Source organism: Neofelis nebulosa, chromosome 5 (assembly GCF_028018385.1).
Source record: "Neofelis nebulosa isolate mNeoNeb1 chromosome 5, mNeoNeb1.pri, whole genome shotgun sequence".
In the NCBI taxonomy this organism is placed as follows: domain Eukaryota; kingdom Metazoa; phylum Chordata; class Mammalia; order Carnivora; family Felidae; genus Neofelis; species Neofelis nebulosa.
This window is the reverse complement of record NC_080786.1, coordinates 58,562,892-58,578,270: the sequence shown is the minus strand read 5'-3', so window position 1 is coordinate 58,578,270 and position 15,379 is coordinate 58,562,892. Positions and strand designations below refer to the sequence as shown.

General features: G+C 35.5%; 1 protein-coding gene across 4 annotated transcripts in view; it reads left to right on the top strand.

The window, feature by feature from the left end:
- The window catches only part of SI (sucrase-isomaltase), a 159,636-nt gene that overhangs the window by 88,670 nt on the left and 55,587 nt on the right, over positions 1 to 15,379 (top strand). For all 4 annotated transcript variants that reach the window (XM_058730407.1, XM_058730409.1, XM_058730411.1 and 1 more), the window contains 6 exons: positions 481 to 597; positions 2,609 to 2,763; positions 3,674 to 3,758; positions 5,086 to 5,142; positions 11,944 to 12,068; positions 14,088 to 14,176. In XM_058730407.1, coding sequence (XP_058586390.1) covers positions 481 to 597; positions 2,609 to 2,763; positions 3,674 to 3,758; positions 5,086 to 5,142; positions 11,944 to 12,068; positions 14,088 to 14,176 — 628 coding nt within the window. The remainder of the gene's footprint in view (positions 1 to 480; positions 598 to 2,608; positions 2,764 to 3,673; positions 3,759 to 5,085; positions 5,143 to 11,943; positions 12,069 to 14,087; positions 14,177 to 15,379) is intronic.

Below are 15,379 nucleotides of genomic sequence, written 5' to 3'. Positions count from 1 at the left end.
ATGTGAACATACTAAATTAAGGATAAGAGTTTTTCCTGGAGGGTCCTTAAAGGAAGAGAAATGAAATTTTAATGGCTACATGTTAGACACCATTTTTTTTTTTACTATTTTACTATTACAGTAATATATTATAAATGGAAAAAATCAGATCATGGGAGGGGAGTTTTGGATTAAGAAGCAACACATTTTAATAATATAAATTCACACTATACATTAACAATGATTAGATCAAAGGAGAAAATAAATACATGAGACTAATAGTGTATAAAGAGACAGTGAAAAAAAGTGTAAAATGATGCAATTAGAGGCAAATAAATAGCAAAAATGGAAAATAAAAAACTAAGTTAAGGAAGAATATATAAAGACAGTAAAATAAAGATTGTAAGTAATGCAGGTTAATCTGTTGAGGCATAAAATGTGATGCCCTAGGCAAATTTGAGACTCTTTACACTATGAATGATAGATATATTTGTTATTTAGGTTGGAGCGGACATCTGTGGATTTGTGGTTAATACCACAGAAGAGCTTTGCAGGAGGTGGATGCAACTTGGGGCCTTTTATCCATTTTCCAGGAACCATAATGGTGATATATATGAGGTAAATTCCTTTTCTTCTCCATGTTTTGAAATAAAACCTTATTCTAGTTTTAGCAATGTACTTAAATTTATATCTGTAGAAGAAAGGGACTGAAAGTTTGTAGCATAATTTTTAAAGAGGAGTTAGAAGTTCCCTTCTCAAGGCCTATAAATATTTTGTATATTTAAAAAATGGTCAAATAAAGGAATCGTGAAATGTAATGGGGTCACAGCATAAATATCTTATTTAAGCATAAAGCATATACAAGGAAATTAGATCACTTTAACTTAAAATAACTTAATACTTAAAATTAAAGCCAAAGGGTTTTGAGTCTAGATTCTTGGATTCCAACAATGTAAATTCCAGGTAATTTTTCTTTCATAAAAAATACAAGGTAATATTAAGGATTTAATATTAATTAATATTAAGGATTTTTGTTTCATTAAAGAAACACAAAAAGTTCAAGACACTGTAAAAGTAGTTTGAGTCCAGAGTCTTTCCATAATAAGTAAAACTGGAATGACAGCTTGGGAAAAAATAAAACTAACACTTACCGTATGTATCTGAACTGGTGGGAGTTGATATATAAGGACATACTGAAGTACCAGCCCTGTGAATTCAGCATGCTCTGGGCTCTCAGAAACATATTTCTCCGAGAAACTGGGAAAATTAGGTGAGACCATTAAGTCAATTAAGTGCATGTTAAGAAATGATTCATTGTTTACACACTAGTTACACATAGGGCCTTAATTCTGTTTGAGAAGAGGGACAACCACTCAGAGCTCAGCCTGGAAGAAGGTATGACAGAACAAAAGTAAGAGGTATAAATTGGAGATTAGTCATTACCTAATCTACTGAGACATGCTTTCAAGAAATTTGTGCTCATGGGGAATACTGATATGAATTATATTACACTGTGTTAATTTATGACCCCAAAAAGCAGTTGCTGAGACAGACATGATAGAGATTTATTAGTGAAAAACTTGTGAAGGATAAAGGGGAGGGAGAGGAGAAAATAGAGCCTTCACATCACAATTGGGGTCTGAATCTGGTGACGATGAAGGCAAGGAAAGCGGGTTTTTAAAGAGAGTCACACACTGCAGCCCAATTCTAAGGAAGTTTCCACTCAGCCCAGTGGTGAGTCCTCAGTGCAAAGATGACCTTGGAAGTGTCCTGTGTTTTCTATGAATGGGCCTGAATAGTACTCCCACCATGCTCATTGATTAGCTGGGAGCAGCCGAAGGGAAATGTCTTCAGAGTAAACATGATGGTGAATGAAGGGAGGCAGCAGCTGGTGCCCTCAGTATAATTTTGTTACCCATAACAGGAGATCTAAGCAGGTTTGCTCATATCACTGCACCTAGACTAAGAGAGTCCACTGATCTAGCGTGGGCTTAGCAGGAAAGCTGTCCTTCAGGTTACAAGCTGTCCTTCAGCTACAAGAGCCGGCCAAGCTGCTCTGTTCCCTGTATCTCTGGGCCAGTAGACCACCTGGGCTTTTTTTCCTAATGGCAAGGACAAGGCACAAGGCAGTAAGTCCTCAGGCAAGCACATTTCAAGCCTTTACATGAATGGGTCTCATGTTACTAAAACTCCATTGGCCAAAGTATGTCACTTAGCTGAGCACAAAGTCAAGTGCACTTGATGGGAAATACACTCCATTTTATTGGTAGGGATTTCAGAGTTATACAGCAAAGGTTGGAGGTACAGGAAGCATGAAAATTGGAGCCAATAATGCAGTCTACCACAAATAATATAGGTGAAAATTCTTCGTTAAAATATTTTTTCATCTCTAATATATAAAAATGAAAAACGCCCAGTTTAAAATAAAGCTTAATTAAAACATATCCAAATAAAAATATAAAAACTAAAAATACTTATATACTTTGATGATGAAAGAGGAACAATTTCAAATTTTCATACACAAACTAAAATGTATATAATTTGCATTTCAAAAATAGCTTAAATGCTTCTCTTTAATTTTCATTCACATTTTAGCGTTTTTAATGTCAATTTCCTTTTTATTCCATAGCATCAGGATCCAGCATTTTTTGGACAGAATTCTCTTTTGGTTAATTCATCAAGGCACTATTTGAATATTCGCTATACCTTATTACCTTTCCTATATACTCTGTTTTACAAAGCCCATAAGTTTGGAGAAACAGTAGCACGGCCAGTTCTTCATGAGTGAGTACTACGTTTAAGAATTTTAATTTTTTCAAATTATATGAGACATATATTGAAAAATTAATGGAGATTAATCAAGATGTCAAATGGATTTCTGCTTTTTTTATATTCATATAAATCATTTGATGAACTGTGGAATAACATTAGTAAATAAATATGGTTAATTTAATGAATTGGACAAGATTAAGTTAGAAATGTGGGAATTAAATAGATCTTAAAAGAAAAAATATATAGAAAATATATTGGGTAAATTATATTAGCAATATTAAATATGCAGTTATTGAAAACTTATTATGTATTGTCAAAATCATCTGAGTATATAGATCAAGAGTACAGTATAGTCACAGAGCAATGAATTGTGTTTGCCTTTGTATATTTTGAGCAAAGCAGGACCTTTCCTCAAGAAATGACTTTCGAATCCATATCATAACACGAATTTTTTAACGAAAAATTTTAAAGGAAGAAAGTCGTGTATGAAAGATTTCTGGTACTTTACAAACCTATCTTAGAGGGGGAAATGAATTAAACAGAATAGTTGTTTATTACAGATAACAGATAACCTTATCATGTATGATAGATTTTTTTGAGCCCAGATGAACTAATTTCCTCCCATCTTCCCTCCTTTCTTCCCCCTCTTCCTTCCTTCCTTCCTTCCTTCCTTCCTTCCTTCCTTCCTTCCTTCCTTCCTTCCTTCCTCCCTTCCTTCCTTCCTTCTTGAGTGTCAGATGAACCATAAGGATATAAGAACCATAGATTCAAAATGACAGGTCAAACAAGTAAAAATTAAAGCTAATAATAATTCCCGGGAAAAGACTGAAATGATAAACCCAAGAAGGAATATGGATAAACTTATTTTTTTACCTTTATATTGTAAACATGGCATTATGTAGCAAATTGTCATTATTCTTAGGTTTTATGAGGATATGAATACCTGGACTGAGGACACTCAATTCTTATGGGGCCCCTCATTACTTATTACTCCAGTCTTGAAAGAGGTAAGTTTTACAACTCTAATACATTTATTGCTTTTAAAGGAGAACTTTATAACCAAATCCACACTAAATTATAAAAAACAAAAAACGCAACTTGGTAATAAATGTTACTCAGTAGACTGATTCAACCTGATAAATGTTGAATTGAATTCTAAAATGTAGAAGAAATGCTAAAAATAATAAAAATGATAAGTAGATTTATGCTTTTCAAATATATAATGTGTAACTGTGGAAATAAAATTATATAAAATTAGTATTCTTCTTAAGAAGACAACTTTATGGGGCGCCTGGGTGGCGCAGTCGGTTAAGCGTCCGACTTCAGCCAGGTCACGATCTCACGGTCCGTGAGTTCGAGCCCCGCGTCAGGCTCTGGGCCAATGGCTCAGAGCCTGGAGCCTGTTTCCGATTCTGTGTCTCCCTCTCTCTCTGCCCCTCCCCCGTTCATGCTCTGTCTCTCTCTGTCCCAAAAATAAAATTAAAAAAAATGTTGGAAAAAAAAAATTTAAAAAAAAAAAAGACAACTTTATGGAATCAAAATCAAATCCATAGCAATAACAATGAACTCTCATTTAACTATACATAGACATTGAAATTTTGCTAACTTTTAGATAAAGAGGTTCTTGAAAGTCAGCTGATCATATGACCATATTGAAAATGTAGTGGAGTAAGATATTTGGTTTTATCTATCACTTAAAAGTCTATATGCCCATGGAAATATACAAAAATTAATGTGTACACATTTGCAATTACCATGTAGATTATGACAGTACAAATGCAAGTATGCATTGTTTTTTTTTCAATTGCTACTTAAATTAATTTCAACTTTGCTTTTGGTGTGTTTTAAATTATTATATTATATGAAACTAATAAAAGAGTCTGTTGATTATTATTTATAACAAATATGGGAATGTAACAATACAAAGGAGGTTTTTTTCTTGACTATTAAAACCCAACTTAGGGGCGCCTGGGTAGCTCAGTCGGTTAAGCGACCGACTTCAGCCCATGTCATGATTTTGGAGTTTGTGACTTTGAGCCCCGCCTCTGTGCTGACAGCTCAGAGCCTGAGGCCTATGTCTGATTCTGTGTCTCCCCCTCTCTCTACCCCGCCCCTGCTCAACCTGTGTCTGTCTTTCAATAATAAATACACCTTAAAAAAATTTTTTTTAAATAAAAAAAAATAAAACCCAACTTAATATTTGGTATAATACTTTTCTGATAAAAGTAAACAAATTAAAGTAAACAAATGAAAAAAATATAAATATTTGGTATAATACTTTTCTGATAAAAGTAAACAAATGAAAAACATATAAATTATCTTGTTTTATTTTAGGGAGCAGATACAGTGAGTGCATATATCCCTAATGCTACTTGGTATGATTATGAAACTGTAAGTAACTTTAATATAATAATAGACTCACAAGGATTATACTGCGAAACATCTGATGTGGAAACTTAATTCCAAACATATAGCCTATCTGTTGTCAGCATTTGTGTGATTCTTATAAAAAATGAATGATTTTGGATAATGGTAATATTTGTGCCGGTATACATGTTTTGTTGCACATGGGCAAGTATATGTTTGTTGCATGTGACTAATATAAAGTTATATTCTTTAGTATAAAATCTTACTTATTTTTATTTTATTTTTTAAATATGAAATTTATTGTCAAATTGGTTTCCATACAACACCCAGGGCTCATCCCAACAGGTGACCTCCTCAATGTCCATCACCCACCCTCTCCTCCCTCCCACCCCCCATCAACCTTCAGTTTATTCTCAGTTTTTAAGAGTCTTTTATGGTTTGGCTCTCTCCTTCTCTAACTTTTTTTTCCCTTCCCCTCCCCCATGGTCTTCTGTTAAGTTTCTCAGGATCCACATAAGAGTGAAAGCATATGGTATCTGTCTTTCTCTGTATGACTTATTTCACTTAGCATAGCACTCTCCAGTTCCATCCACGTTGCTACAAAAGGCCATATTTCATTCTCATTGCCAAGTAGTATTCCATTGTGCATATAAACCACAATTTCTTTATCCATTCATCAGTTGATGGACATTTAGGCTCTTTCCGTAATTCGGCTATTGTAGAAAGTGCTGCTATAAACATTAGGGTACAAGTGCCCCGATCCATCAGCACTCCTGTATCCCTTGAGTAAATTCCTAGCAGTGCTATTGCTGGGTCATAAGATAGATCTATTTTTAATTTTTTAAGGAACCTCCACACTGTTTTCCAGAGGGGCTGCACCAGTTTGCATTCCCAACAGTGCAAGAAGGGTTCTCGTTTCTCCACATCCTCGCCAGCATCTATGGTCTCCTGCTTTGTTCATTTTAGCCACTCTGACTGGCATGAGGTGGTATCTCAGTGTGGTTTTGATTTGTATTTCCCTGATGAGGAGTGACATTGAGCATCTTTTCATGTGCCTATTGGCCATCTGGATGTCTTCTTTAGAGAAGTGTCTACTCACGTTTTCTGCCCATTTCTTCAATGCGTTATTTGTTTTTCGTGTGTGGAGTTTGGTGAGTTCTTTACAGATTTTGGATACTAGCCCTTTGTCCGATACGTCATTTGCAAATATCTTTTCCCATTCCGTCGGTTGCCTTTTAGTTTTGTTGATTGTTTCCTTTGCAGTGCAGAAGCTTTTTATCTTCATGAGGTCCCAATAGTTCATCTTTGCTTTTAATTCCCTTGCCTTTGGAGATGTGTCAAGTAAGAAATTGCTGCGGCTGAGGTCAGAGAGGTTTTCTCCTGTTTTCTCCTCTAGGGTTTTGACGGTTTCCTGTCTCACATTCAGGTCCTTTATCCATTTTGAGTTTATTTTGGTGAATGGTGTAAGAAAGTGGTCTAGTGTCATTCTTTTGCATGTTGCATGTCTCCCAGCACCATTTGTTAAAGAGACTGTCTTTTTTCTATTGGATATTCTTTCCTGCTTTGTCAAATATTAGTTGGCCATACTTTTGTGGGTCCAATTCTGGAGTCTCTATTCTATTCCACTGGTCTGTGTGTCTGTTTTTGTGCCAATACCATGCTATCTTGATGATTACAGCTTTGTGGTAGAGCCTAAAGTCTGGGATTTTGATGCCTCCTGTTTTGGTCTTCTTCTTCAAAATTACTTTGGCTATTCAGGGTCTTTTGTGGTTCCATACAAATTTTAGGATTGCTTTTTCTAGCTTCAAGAAGAATGCTGGTGCAATTTTGATTGGGATTGCATTGAATGTGTAGATAGCTTTTGGTAGTATTGACATTTTCACAGTATTTATTCTTCCAATCTATAAGCATGGAATGTTTTTCCATTTCTTTGTATCTTCTTCAATTTCCTTCATAAGCTTTCTATAGTTTTCAGCATACAGATCTTTTACATCTTTGGTTAGGTTTATTCCTAGGTATTTTATGATTTTTGGTGCAATTGTGAATGGGATCAGTTTCTTTGTCTTTCTGTTGCTTCATTATTAGTGTGTAGAATGCAACTGATTTCTGTACATTGATTTTGTATCCTGCGACTTTGCTGAATTCATGTATCAGTTCTAGAAGACTTTTGGTGGAGTCTGTCGGGTTTTCCATGTATAATATCATGTCATCTGCAGAAAGTGAAAGCTTGACTTCATCTTTGCCAATTTCAATGCCTTTGATTTTCTTTTGTTGTCTGATTGCTGATGCTAGAACTTCCAACAGTATGTTAAACAACAGTGGTGAGAGTGGACATCCCTGTTGTGTTCCTGATCTCAGGGGGAAAGCTCTCAGTTTTTCCCCATTGAGGATGATATTAGCTGTGGGCTTTTCATAAATGGCTTTTATGATGTTTAAGTATGTTCCTTCTATCCCGACCTTCTTGAGGGTTTTTATTAAGAAAGGATGCTGAATTTTGTCAAATGCTTTTTGTGCATCGATTGACAGGATCATATGGTTCTTCTTTTCTTTTATTAATGTGATGTATCGCATTGACTGATTTGCAAATGTTGAACCAGCCCTACAGGGATGAATCCCACGTGATCATGGTGAATAATTCTTTTTATATGCTGTTGAATTCGATTTGCTGGTATCTTATTGAGAATTTTTGCATCCATATTCATCATGGATATTGGCTTGTAGTTCTCTTTTTTTGCTGGGTGTCTGTCTGGTTTAGGAATCAGAGTAATGCTGGCTTCATAGAATGAGTCTGGAAGTTTCCCTTCCCTTTCTATTTTTTGGAACCGCTTGAGAAGGATGGGTATTATCTCTGCTTTAAATGTCTGGTAGAATTCCCCAGGGAATCCATCTGGTCCTGGACTCTTATTTGTTGGGAGATTTTTGATATCTGATTCAATTTCTTTGCTGGTTGTGGGTCTGTTCAAGTTTTCTGTTTCTTCCTATTTGAGTTTTGGGAGTGTGTGGGTGCTTAGGAATTTGTCCATTTCTTCCAGGTTGTCCAGTTTGTTGGCATATAGTTTTTCATAGTATTCCCTGATAATTGTGTATTTCTGAGGGATTAGTTGTAATAACTCCATTTTAATTCATGATTTTATCTCTTTGGGTCCTCTCCCTTTTCCTTTTGAGAAGCCTGGCTAGAGGCTTATCAATTTTGTTTATTTTTTCAAAAAACCAACTCTTGGTTTCATTGGTCTGCTCTACAGTTTTTTTAGATTCTATATTATTTATATCTGCTCTGATCTTTATTATTTCTCTTCTTCTGCTGGGTTTGGGGTGTTTTTGCTGTTCTGCTTCTATTTCCTTTAGGTGTCCTGTTAGATTTTATATTTAGGATTTTTCTTGTTTCTTGAGATGAGCCTGGATTGCAATGTATTTTCCTCTCAGGACTGCCTTTGCTGCATCCCAAAGCATTTGGATTGTTGTATTTTCATTTTCATTTGTTTCCACATATTTTTAAATTTATTCTCTAATTGCCTGGTTGATGCATTAATTCTTTAGTAGGGTGTTCTTTAACCTCCATGCTTCTGGAGGTTTTCCAGACTTTTTCCTGTGGTTGATTTTAAGTTTCATAGCATTGTGGTCTGAAAGTGTGCATGGTATGATCTCAATTCTTTTATACTTATGAAGCGCGGTTTTGTGACCCAGTATGTGATCTATCTCAGAGAATGTTCCATGTGCACTTGAGAAGAAAGTATATTCTGTTGCTTTGGGATGCAGAGTTCTAAATATATCTGACAAGTCCATCTGATCCAATGTATCATTGAGGGCCCTTGTTTCTTTATTGATCCTGTGTCTAGATGATCTATCATTGTTGTCAGTGGGGTATTAAAGTCCCCTGCAATTACCACATTCTTATCAATATGGTTGCTTATGTTTGTGATTGTTTTATGTATTTGGGGGCTTCTGTATTCAGTGCATAGACATTTATAATTGTTAGCTCTTCCTGGTGGATAGACCCTATAATTATTATATAATGCCCTTCTTCTTCTCTTGTTACAGCCTTTAATTTAAAGTCTAGTTGGTCTGATATAAGTATGGCTACTCCAGCTTTCTTTTGACTTCCAGTAGCATGATAGATAGTTCTCCATCCCCTCACTTTCAATCTGAAGGTGTCCTCAGGTCTAAAATGAGTCTCTTGTAGACAGCAAATAGATGGGTCTTGTTTTTTTATCCATTCTGATACCCTGTGTCTTTTGGTTGGTGCATTTAGTCCATTTACATTCAGTGTTATTATAGAAAGATATGGGTTTAGAGTCATTGTGATGTCTGTAGGTTTCATGCTTGTAGTGCTGTCTCTGGTACATTGTGGTCCTTGCAACATTTCACTCGCAGAATCCCCCTTAGGATCTCTTGTAGGGCTGGTTTAGTGGTGATGAATTCCTTCAGTTTTTGTTTGGGGAATCCTTTATCTCTCTTTCTATTCTGAATGACAGACTTGCTAGATAAAGAATTTTTGGCTATTTTTTCTATTCATCGCACTGAAGATTTCCTGCCATTCCTTTCTCGCCTACCAAATTTCAGTAGGTAGGTCTGCCACTACTCTTATGGGTCTACCCTTGTAAGTTATAGCATGTTTATCTCTAGCTGCTTTCAGAATTTTTTCTTTATCCTTTATTTTGCCAGTTTCACTACAACATGTCATGCAGATCAATTCATGTTACGTCTGAAGGGAGTTCTCTGTGCCTCTTGGATTTCAGTGCCTTTTTCCTTCCCCAGATCAGGGAAGTTCTCAGCTATGATTTGTTCAAGTACACCTTCAGCCCCTTTCTCTCTCTTCTTCTTCTGGAATTCCTATGATATGGATATTATTCCATTTGATTGCATAACTTAGTTCTCTAATTCTTCCCTCATAATCCTGGATTTTTTTTTATCTCTCTTTTTCTCAGCTTCCTTTTTTTCCATAATTTTATCTTCTAATTCACCTATTCTCTCCTCTGCCTCTTCAGTCCGTGCTATGGCCACTTCCATTTTATTTTGCACCTCATTTATAGCATTTTTTAGCTCCTCATGACTGTTTCTTATTCTCTTGATATCTGTAGCAATAGATTCTCTGCTGTCCTCTATGCGTTTTTTCAAGCCCAGCAATTAATTTTATGACTATTATTCTAAATTCTTTTTCTGTTATATTGCTTAAATTGTTTTTGATCAATTCATTAGCTGTCGCTACTTCCTGGAGTTTCTTTTGAGGAGAATTCTTCAGTTTTGTCATTTTGGGTACTCCCTGGGATGGCGTGGAACTGCAGGGCACTTCCCCTGTGCTGTCCAGGGTGACTTGTATTGTGGGCAGGGCCGCAGTCAGACCTGATGTCTGCCCCCAGCCCACCGCTGGGGCTCCAGTCAGACTGGTGTGTACCTTACCTTCCCCTCTCCCAAGGGCAGGACTCACTGTGGAGTGGTGTGGCCCCTGTCTGGGCTATTTGCACACTGCCAGGCTTGCATGGGATCTGGCATATTAGCCCGGGTGGATCCGCAAGGTGCACAGGGGTGGGAGGGGCAGGCTTAGCTTGATTTGCCGTGGGAGGTCCTCTGTGGGAGGGGCCTTGCAGCACCAGGAGGGAGGCAGACCCGTTGGAGGGATGGATCCACAAAAACACAGAGTTGGGTGTTTGCACGGTGCAGGCAAGTTTGGTGCCGGGAACTGGTTCCCTTTGGAATTTTGGCTGGGGGATGGGAGGGGGAGATGGCGCTTGCCAGTGCCTTTGTTCCCATGCCAAGCTGAGCTTTGTCTTCTGGGGCTCAACAACTCTCCCTCCCTGCATCGTCTCACCCTCTCCAGTCTCTGAGAGCAGAGCTGTTGACTTTTAGCATTCTAGATGTTAAGTCCCACTGGCTGTCAGAACTCACGGAGTCCCACCCCTCGGCTTTTGCAAGCCAGACTTCGGGCGCTCTGCCTTGCCTGGCGAGGTGCCCCTCCACCACCCAGTCCCTCCCGCCAGTCCGTGTAGCACGCACCGCCTTTCTGCCCTTCCTACCCTCTTCCATGGGTCTCTTGTCTACACTTTGGCTCTGGAGAGTCCATTCTGCTAGTCTTCTGGTGGTTTTCTGGGTTATTTAGGCAGGTGTGGGTGGAATCTAAGTGGTCATCAGGGTGAGGTGAGCCCAGTGTCCTCCTATGCTGCCATCTTCCCCCTGGAGTCTTACTTATTTTTAGTTTACAGAAATAAGTCAGGGGTAATTTTAGGAAGGAGTGGGGATTCATTTTAATACTTTTTCTATTTTATATATTTATTTTAATGCCAGAGGAATTGAGTACTGAGCTAATCCTAAACATTTGTTTTTATAATGGTACATTCAAAAGTTCGGGAAAGATTTTCATTTCAACTTTGAAAAGGCAACATGGTAGCATTCATATTCAACCTATTTTTGTAATTGACTAAGACCTTTAAGAAATATTTATTTTAAAAGGCATCATTTTGTATATCACTTACTTTTGCTAAGCAGACTCTTTATTTTTATAGAAACAATGATTTTTAAAAGCTTTTTTAAACAAGAACCAACAATAAAAATAGGGCTAAGTAAGAGTACTAATTATCATAGAGGGGAAATGGATTTCTCTAAGTTGGGTTTTTGTTTTGGGGGGGAAAGTAGATTTATTTTTATCCTGCTTTGTTCAGTAAACTGAAAAAAAATTTTTTTCAAAGTTCAAAGTCAGCATATTAATATTCATTTAAATGACCTGAATTGCTCACAGTAAAAATTATTTCGATGTGTAAATTCAAATTATTGTGAAATGGGATTAAAATTTTTACAAATACTAAAAAAATCTTCCTAACTTCTAAATATTAGGGTGCAAAAAGGCCATGGAAAAAACAACGTGTTAATATGTACCTTCCAGGAGACAAAATAGGATTACATCTTAGAGGAGGTTATATTATCCCCATTCAACAACCTGCTGTAACTACAAATGCAAGGTAAAATGACAAATCATTAACTTAAATCTGAGATATAATTCAAGTTTTAATATTTCTATCTTATTAAGAATCAAAGAATTAATGTTTCATTTTTTTCACCAGAATATTTATGTAGAGAGGGAATTCTTAAATATAATCATAATTTATTTAAAAAAATGCAAATTATATACATTATTACAAATTGCTTGACTTAAAGAATGAACATAATTAGATTATAAATTTATTTCTTGTGCTAAAAATGTGCTGACATTCTCTATAGAATATGTATAATTAAAGTTCAGTCCTTATCTTAATAAAAATATGAGAACTTAAAGTAAATTATATAATTGTTAAAAAATCATACTTAGATTTTCAATATGTAAATGACACATGTTTTTCTTTCTGCTAAAATGTTTTACATTTAAATTGATAAATGAGGTGGAAAATTCTGTGTAGGGAAAGAACAAGACAGAAACTTTGTTCATTAAGAATAAATTACAGAGGGGCGCCTGGGTGGCTCAGTCGGTTAAGCGTCCGACTTCAGCCAGGTCACGATCTCGCGGTCCGTGAGTTCGAGCCCCGCGTCAGGCTCTGGGCTGATGGCTTGGAGCCTGGAGCCTGTTTCCGATTCTGTGTCTCCCTCTCTCTCTGCCCCTCCCCCGTTCATGCTCTGTCTCTCTCTGTCCCAAAAATAAATAAAAAATGTTGAAAAAAAAAAATTAAAAAAAAAAAAAAGAATAAATTACAGAAATATTTAGGAAAAAAAGAAGAAACTTGAAAATTCTGGCTCAAAAGGGCACATAAGGTGTTATATTGAATCCACATATTTCCTCACATTCTGCAACATCCCAAGAGATAGTCACTCTCTATTCCTTATCCTCCTGTGTTTTCTTCATAACCTTAAGAATATCTGGAGCCGTACAGGTAGTGTGTTCACTCCCCTAGACTGTAAACTCCATGAAGGCAGGGACTTGACTTTTCGCTGCTTTAGTCCCCAAACCAATAATAACATCTGACTCATAATCTGCTCCCTATTTTCGCTAAATATTTGTTGAAGGAACACATATATGAGTGAATGAATGTGTGCTAGTAATGTAATTATTTTGGCATTCTACAATTGATTATTTTCAGACTGTAACTGTTTCTTGAATGTGTTCTCCAACAAATTAGTTAAATTTTAGAGCTGTATTGAACAAGAGAAGCATACGCTTTGGTGAGTATATGCAGGATGGAATATGTTGTATACAGAGCAGTTGCCTGGACTGCATAGGAGTACTATTTTAGGGGTACTATTTTAGGTTTAAAAACCTACAGTAATATATAACTAAGGAAAAAATTTTATTTATTATGTCTCAGGATAGAATTAGCTTGATTTTTAAGGTTATTAGATATTCCACTCAGCATTATTTTTTTTTAATTTTTTAATGTTTATTTATTTTTGAGAGAGAGACAGTATGAACAGGGGAGGAGCAGAAAGATAGGGAGACACAGAATCAGAAGCAGGCTCCAGGCTCTGAGCTGTCAGCACAGAGCCAGACGTTGGGCTCAAACTCACGAACCATGAGATCATGACCTGAGCTGAAGCCTGACACTCAACCAACTGAGCCACCCAGGTGCTCTGCATTAAATTTTTTATATTGTACTTTTCATTTTTATGTATATAAGATGTAGCCCTGATAAATTGCAAGGTAGAGTTAATTGAGGTGTTGTAAATACATGTTAAATATATTCTGCATTCCTAAGGTATATTTAATTTTTCTTGTTTGAATTGAAGTATCATTATACTGTTTCAATTTTGCTTGTGTCCTACTTAGCCTCCAAACAATTCCATATTATGTTTATTATATTTATTTTTATTTATAAATTATTTTCTTGTGGACAAATTATTAATAAGTATAGACATAAATTTTATTGATATCAATGTTCTCACATGAATGCAGTACTCCTACAAATCCATTATGTTGAAATGGACTTATTTATAGGATATTTCACTATTATAAATTTACTTTGAATAACAAATCTCCCAAACTTACTTAACAGCCGAAAGAACCCTCTAGGACTTATAGTTGCATTAGATGAAGATAACACAGCAAAAGGAGACTTTTTCTGGGATGATGGTGAAACTAAAAGTAAGTCTCAATGTGATATGCTTTTAAATGTTCATTCTGATGAGGGAACATTTGCCTTTATTGATATATGCATCTGTTTAAAAAATGTCACAAGCTTTATTTTTAATTCTTGTTTTTTATCTATTTTAGTCTATGAGGTTACTTTCTGAAATTTAACATTGTTCTTTAAATTATCAATATTAAATTACAATATTTAGTTTTGTCTATTTTACAAGTATAGATATCTTTCTCCATTAGATTATTAATTTTAATTAAATTAGTTAATAAATTCACAGATATATAAATTGTATCATAGTTTCAACTCTCTTAAATGATTGTAATAGTTAAAACTAAAATTTTATTACTGTAAAAAAACAAACATTTAAAAGTTTAGTTAATTAATGTTAAATTATTTAAGGTAAGAATATTATCATATAAATGTTTCACAATTTAATTATTGTCTTTAATTTTATTTCATGAGCCCCAAACTTGAAAATTCAGTAATCCAAATGAATAAACAATGAGCCATTTTTTGCTAATATATACTTACACCATAGTAAAAATATCGGTTTAGTCAATTATAATTACCCTAATAAATGTGTTAACTTTCATATTATCTTCTTTCTTTTAATAGAAGGCTCTTAGGTATTTGTTTTATATATATGTGTACAAAGAATTATAGTTTAGCTCCTATTTTAGCCCACTACTTCTCAGATGTATTAAATATCCCATATGTCTTTGTATGTGTGTGAAACATCCAAATATCTCTAACTTCAAGAAATAGTCTATGCATTGTTGTGCTCTCTTATAATTTGAAAATATGGAATCTATTAAAAAATTCATGTTCATTTTTAAGTCTTATCTATAAACATATAGATTACTGCAATATATCTGCTCCACCTACAGTCTTACCTGTCAGTTGATGGTAATTTCATCTCTGCGAGATGCCAAAAAACTTTAGTTGACCATTTTCTCTCACAACCTAGGAATCTCTCTTGGTTCTCCCTTGACCTAGTTCTCTCATCAGTTCCACCACTATCATTACTGTCTTTCATTTTAATTAGTGTAATACCTCCCTAACTGGTCTATGTCCATAGTTCTTCTCAAACTCCATGTACATTTTATTTACAGTCCAGCAGATAGATTTTAAAATCATCTTTTAAAAGATGATTCAGTTAGGAACCATAGACTTTACCAAGACGTAGACCACTGACCGTGATCTGT